A 6953-nucleotide genomic window follows, 5' to 3' on the forward strand; every position below is an offset into this window, starting at 1 on the left:
CAATTTAGAGAACTTTAGAATTTGAACTACCAGAAACAAATCTGGATATACAAGTGTTGTGTACCACATTCCCTTTTACTCCAGGCCCACAGTCTGTTACCAAACACATGGTAGGCAGAAGAACATATTTTAAGGACAAGGTTCTTTGAAAGTCAAATGGTTTATTGAGTAAATCATGCAAGAGTAGTAGCAGGAACACCAGGCTAAATCAAAAGCAGAACCGTAGAACCTAAAAGTGTGTCAGCAATATCACTACATCAGAAGTCAATTTTAGTCGTATGGTTAAAAACAATTCATAACATTGTATCGTCCACCCCTGTAAACAATTTGCATGACGATGTACAAGTGAAGGAGATCCTCATTTCAAACAAGCACATTAGTTGGCACATTTCCCCACCTCAGTTACCTTTACCCTTTTCTTCAAGAGGCACAGTAACAGGGGTACGACAAGGAGTTGGCCAAACCAAATTATGATCTCCCTAGTTGAGTGGTCGGGCCGTCTGTTCAAGGCTTGTCGCTTCTGCTGAGGCGCCGGGGCCTGTCGCTTCTGCTGAGGCGCCGGGGCCTGTCGCTTCTGCTGAGGCGCCGGGGCCTGTCGCTTCTGCTGAGGCGCCGGGGCCTGTCGCTTCTGCTGAGGCGCCGGGGCCTGTCGCTTCTGCTGAGGCGCCGGGGCCTGTCGCTTCTGCTGAGGCGCCGGGGCCTGTCGCTTCAGCTGAGGCGCCGGGGCCTGACTTCACAGTTGAAGGGGCATTGTGGCCAGTAGCTTCTGCTGACGTGGCATTGTGGCCAGTAGCTTCTGCTGACGTGGCATTGTGGCCAGTAGCTTCTGCTGACGTGGCATTGTGGCCAGTAGCTTCTGCTGACGTGGCATTGTGGCCAGTAGCTTCTGCTGACGTGGCATTGTGGCCGGTAGCTTCTGCTGACGTGGCATTGTGGCCGGTAGCTTCTGCTGACGTGGCATTGTGGCTTCTGCTGACGTGGCATTGTGGCCGGTAGCTTCTGCTGACGTGGCATTGTGGCCGGTAGCTTCTGCTGACGTGGCATTGTGGCCGGTAGCTTCTGCTGACGTGGCATTGTGGCCAGGTAGCTTCTGCTGACGTGGCATTGTGGCCAGTAGCTTCTGCTGACGTGGCATTGTGGCCGGTAGCTTCTGCTGACGTGGCATTGTGGCCGGTAGCTTCTGCTGACGTGGCATTGTGGCCGGTAGCTTCTGCTGACGTGGCATTGTGGCCGGTAGCTTCTGCTGACGTGGCATTGTGGCCGGTAGCTTCTGCTGACGTGGCATTGTGGCCGGTAGCTTCTGCTGACGTGGCATTGTGGCCAGTAGCTTTAGCATTTGGACCAGACACCACACTTGCTTGGGCATAGGATCCAGTTGGTTCAGGTCCAGTGTAGGCAGGATGCCCATGAGCGTTACCTAGGAAACAAAGAAAACATTGTGGTAAAATGCCAGCCTTAATTTGGATCGGAACTAGACCTGTGACTTGACCTGAATTAGTGTAAACCAAAACGCACCTTTAAGTGTAAAACAAGTTATCCCTCCAATTAGCAGGCAACACATCCAAGAAACACTACAAAACAGTCAGACAGTTAAACATAAATAGCCAGTGAACACTTTAAGACAAGGTAAACCAACCAGATGAACACATTGAAAAACTAACCTCAAAGAGAATCCAAAAGTCACAGCCATATTAGTGATCAAAACCACAACAGTATTCAAGAACTAATTCTCGACAGCCTGCCAGAATATCCCTGTTGCTATTTCTAACAGCTGTTTTGGTTGCACCTCATAAAGGAATCCCAGACCCTTCTAACCTGGCTGGCTAATTGTGTACAGCTGTCAGCCAATGAACTTCATTTCCATTGGTTCAATTTCCCAAATGCGATTAGGTGCAGTCATCCGTTGACGTATGGTGAACAACAGAGTGAGAATTGGACGACAAAAGAAAGAGACCAAATTCAGTTCAACAACTTACAAAAAAACAGACAATTGATGAACGCATATTCAATTTCATACATGTTCATTCGTCTGTAGCTGCCAAATTCTGATCTTTTTCCCAATAATTGGTCTTTTCACCAATCAGGTCAGCCGTTTTGCCAGCAACGCGGGGCAAAAGGTCAGAATTGTGTAAACACAGCCTGTGTGGCTGGGACCAAACAGACTATGAGGTAGTGTCAGTGGATGACACAGTTGATAATGTGGCACGCAACCATTGGTTGTTGCGTTGCCTCAATTTAGCTGTAGAAACTGACTTATTGCTGTGTTACACAGTGAGCCCAAAACTAATCATTTTTCCAAGTATTAGTGTTTTGAGCAATCACATCAGATCTTTTCACATCAGATCTTTTTCAGAGCTGATTGGTCAAAAGACTAATTAGTGAAAAAAATATCAGAATTGGGATGCCTTTGTAATGCAGCCTATGAGGGAGTTCTACTAACTTGAAACGCAGTGCACCGGTCTACGGAAGGTGATGTGAAAAGGCAAAAGCAGTGAGGGATCTACTAATCTGCTAATCTGCTAACCCTGATGTCCTTGCCGTGTCTGAATCCTGGCTCAGGAAGGCCACCAAAAATTCTGAGATTTCCATTCCCAACTATAACATCTTCCGTCAAGATAGAACTACCAAAGGGGGAGGAGTTGCAGTCTACTGCAGAGATAGCCTGCAAAGTAATATCATACTTTCCAGGTCCATACCCAAACAGTTCGAACTACTAATTTTGAAAATGACTATCTCCAGAAATAAGTCTCTCACTGTTGCCGCCTGCTACCGACCCCCTCAGCTCCCAGCTGTGCCCTGGACACCATTTGTGAATTGATCACCCCCCATCTAGCTTCAGAGTTTGTTCTGTTAGGTGACCTAAACTGGGATATGCTTAACACCCCGGCAGTCCTACAATCTAAGCTAGATGCCCTCAATCTCACACAAATCATCAAGGAACCCACCAGGTACAACCCTAACTCTGTAAACAAGGGCACCCTCATAGACGTCATCCTGACCAACTGGCCCTCCAAATACACCTCCGCTGTCTTCAAGCCTCATTGTCTGTATCCGCTACGGAGCCGCAGTCAAACGACCACCCCTCATCACTGTCAAACGCTCCCTAAAACACTTCTGTGAGCAGGCCTTTCTAATCGACCTGGCCCGGGTATCCTGGAAGGACATTGACCTCATCCCGTCAGTTGAGGATGCCTGGTCATTCTTTAAAAGTAACTTCCTCACCATTTTAGATAATCATGCTCCGTTCAAAAATTGCAGAACTAAGAACAGATATAGCCCTTGGTTCACTCCAGACCTGACTGCCCTCGACCAGCACAAAAACATCCTGTGGCGGACTGCAATAGCATCGAATAGTCCCCGCGATATGCAACTGTTCAGGGAAGTCAGGAACCAATACACGCAATCAGTCAGGAAAGCTAAGGCCAGCTTCTTCAGGCAGAAGTTTGCATCCTGTAGCTCCAACTCCAAAAAGTTCTGGGACACTGTGAAGTCCATGGAGAACAAGAGCACCTCCTCCCAGCTGCCTACTGCACTGAGGCTAGGTAACACGGTCACCACCGATAAATCCATGATTATCGAAAACTTCAACAAGCATTTCTCAACGGCTGGCCATGCCTTCCACCTGGCTACTCCAACCTCGGCCAACAGCTCCGCCCCCCCCGCAGCTACTCGCCAAGCCTCTCCAGGTTCTCCTTTACCCAAATCCAGATAGCAGATGTTCTGAAAGAGCTGCAAAACCTGGACCCGTACAAATCAGCTGGGCTTGACAATCTGGACCCTCTATTTCTGAAACTATCCGCCGCCATTGTCGCAACCCCTATTACCAGCCTGTTCAACCTCTCTTTCATATCGTCTGAGATCCCCAAGGATTGGAAAGCTGCCGCAGTCATCCCCCTCTTCAAAGGGGGAGACACCCTGGACCCAAACTGTTACAGACCTATATCCATCCTGCCCTGCCTATCTAAGGTCTTCGAAAGCCAAGTCAACAAACAGGTCACTGACCATCTCAAATCCCACCGTACCTTCTCCGCTGTGCAATCTGGTTTCCAAGCCGGTCACGGGTGCACTTCAGCCACGCTCAAGGTACTAAACGATATCATAACCGCCATCGATAAAAGACAGTACTTTGCAGCCGTCTTCATCGACCTTGCCAAGGCTTTCGACTCTGTCAATCACCATATTCTTATCGGCAGACTCAGTAGCCTCGGTTTTTCGGATGACTGCCTTGCCTGGTTCACCAATTACTTTGCAGACAGAGTTCAGTGTGTCAAATCGGAGGGCATGCTGTCCGGTCCTCTGGCAGTCTCTATGGGGGTGCCACAGGGTTCAATTCTCGGGCCGACTCTTTTCTCTGTGTATATCAATGATGTTGCTCTTGCTGCGGGCGATTCCCTGATCCACCTCTACGCAGACGACACCATTCTATATACTTCCGGTCCGTCCTTGGACACTGTGCTATCTAACCTCCAAACGAGCTTCAATGCCATACAACACTCCTTCCGTGGCCTCCAACTGCTCTTAAACGCTAGTAAAACCAAATGCATGCTTTTCAACCGTTCGCTGCCTGCACCCGCACGCCTGACCAGCATCACCACCCTGGATGGTTCCAACCTTGAATATGTGGACATCTATAAGTACCTAGGTGTCTGGCTAGACTGTAAACTCTCCTTCCAGACTCATATCAAACATCTCCAATCGAAAATCAAATCAAGAGTCGGCTTTCTATTCCGCAACAAAGCCTCCTTCACTCACGCCGCCAAACTTACCCGAGTAAAACTGACTATCCTACCGATCCTCGACTTCGGCGATGTCATCTACAAAATAGCTTCCAACACTCTACTCAGCAAACTGGATGCAGTTTATCACAGTGCCATCCGTTTTGTCACTAAAGCACCTTATACCACCCACCACTGCGACTTGTATGCTCTAGTCGGCTGGCCCTCGCTACATATTCGTCGCCAGACCCACTGGCTCCAGGTCATCTACAAGTCCATGCTAGGTAAAGCTCCGTCTTATCTCAGTTCACTGGTCACGATGGCAACACCCATCCGTAGCATGCGCTCCAGCAGGTGTATCTCACTGATCATCCCTAAAGCCAACACTTCATTTGGCCGCCTTTCATACCAGTTCTCTGCTGCCTGTGACTGGAACGAATTGCAAAAATCGCTGAAGTTGGAGACTTTTATCTCCCTCACCAACTTCAAACATCTGCTATCTGAGCAGCTAACCGATCGCTGCAGCTGTACATAGTCTATCGGTAAATAGCCCACCCATTTTCACCTACCTCATCCCCATACTGTTTTTATTTATTTACTTTTCTTCTCTTTTGCACACCAATATCTCTACCTGTACATGACCATCTGATCATTTATCACTCCAGTGTAAATCTGCAAAATTGTAATTATTCGCCTACCTCCTCATGCCTTTTGCACACAATGTATATAGACTCCCCCTTTTTCTACTGTGTTATTGACTTGTTAATTGTTTACTCCATGTGTAACTCTGTGTTGTCTGTTCATACTGCTATGCTTTATCTTGGCCAGGTCGCAGTTGTAAATGAGAACTTGTTCTCAACTAGCCTACCTGGTTAAATAAAGGTGAAATAAAAATTAAAAAATGTAAAAAAGGAGCGCCCTTCTCAAATCGTACAGTTAGTGGTGTAATGGAGGCTATAAATAAGCAGGTGTACCACTTTGTTTTCAATGGACATTTCGTGTACTCAATTCTTAATCCCCACTGATGTGTATCAAAGTAGTATATGCTGTATCAATTCATAAGGCTGATGGAACAGATCAGAATGTTAGGATCCAAATGTTGAAAAACTATTATTTCTTCACATTTTAAGTGCATGAATATGCACACGGTGGTAGGCCTATTCAGAATGTTCCAAAACGCCACACCAGAGGAGGCTGGTGGGAGGAGCGAGAGGAGGACAGGCTGATTGTAATGGCTGGAATGGAATCAATGGAACGGAGTCAAACATATCAAACATATTGGAAACTCTGTTCCATCAATTCCATTCAAGGCCATGAAAATAAGCCCATCCTCCTATAGCTCCTCTGCTGCACCTCACATTTGAGCAGTTTTATGTACAGATATTTGGACAGAGATGGTAATATCCATTATCGTTCAGACACACCGGTAGGATTGTCTAATGTTTGCCTGCCGATTAGTATTTAGCACCTCCGAACAGTGTCTGCAGTCAATCTCTGAGGGTCGGCAGTCAATCTCTGAGGGTCGGCAGTCAATCTCTGAGGGTCGGCAGTCAATCTCTTGCCAACCCTCAGAAAACAGATCTTCTAAAGGTGGGGGAGTGGCCATCTTTTCCAAGGATCATCTTCAGTGCTCATTTGTCTCCACCAAATCTGTCCCCAAACAATTTGATTTGCTTGTTTTAAGCATTAAACTTTCAAATATCTCTTTGTTGACTGTTGCTTGGTGCTATCATCCTCCATCAGCACGGGCCAGTAATCTACCTGCCCTAAGCTCTCTCCTGGCCCCTTACACTAAGTCTGAATTTGTCCTGCTAGGTGACCTAAACTGGGACATGCTTAAACCACCTGACCAAGTCCTAAATCAATGGGACTCCCTAAATCTTTCTCAGATTATCAGCAATACCACAAGGTATGATTCCAAACACCCAGAAAAGGCTCCTCTCCTCGATGTCACCCTCACAAATAATCCTGATAGGTATCAGTCTGGTGTTTTCTGTAATGACCTTAGTGATTACCGTTTTCGTAATGGCTGCTCTGTGAAACGACCTGTCCTGATGTGTCATAGACGCTTGCTAAAAAACTTCAATGAGCAAGCCTTCCTTCATGAACTGGCCTATGTAAAATGGTATAGAATCAGCTCTGTTGAAGACGCTTGGTCCTTTAAAAAAAATATTTTCAGTGTTATTGTTAACATAACAAGTGCCGTCAGATCAGTAGGCTAGTTTTTGTTTTTTTTTT

The 6953-nt window shown here is 46.9% G+C and overlaps 1 protein-coding gene across 1 annotated transcript; it reads right to left on the bottom strand.

Annotated features, from left to right (window-relative positions):
* Window positions 1-479: 479 nt before the first annotated feature.
* On the bottom strand, window positions 480-1827 carry LOC118391726 (mucin-19-like). Its single transcript, XM_052458185.1, has 3 exons — window positions 1662-1827; window positions 1516-1571; window positions 480-1417 (listed from the first exon to the last, which is right to left on the bottom strand). The coding sequence occupies exons 1-3, from the start codon at window positions 1688-1690 to the stop codon at window positions 480-482; spliced, it is 1023 nt and encodes a 340-aa protein (XP_052314145.1). The 5' UTR covers window positions 1691-1827.
* Between the last annotated feature and the right edge of the window lie 5126 nt (window positions 1828-6953).

Source organism: Oncorhynchus keta, chromosome 12 (genome assembly GCF_023373465.1).
Source record: "Oncorhynchus keta strain PuntledgeMale-10-30-2019 chromosome 12, Oket_V2, whole genome shotgun sequence".
NCBI classification, from domain to species: Eukaryota; Metazoa; Chordata; class Actinopteri; order Salmoniformes; family Salmonidae; genus Oncorhynchus; species Oncorhynchus keta.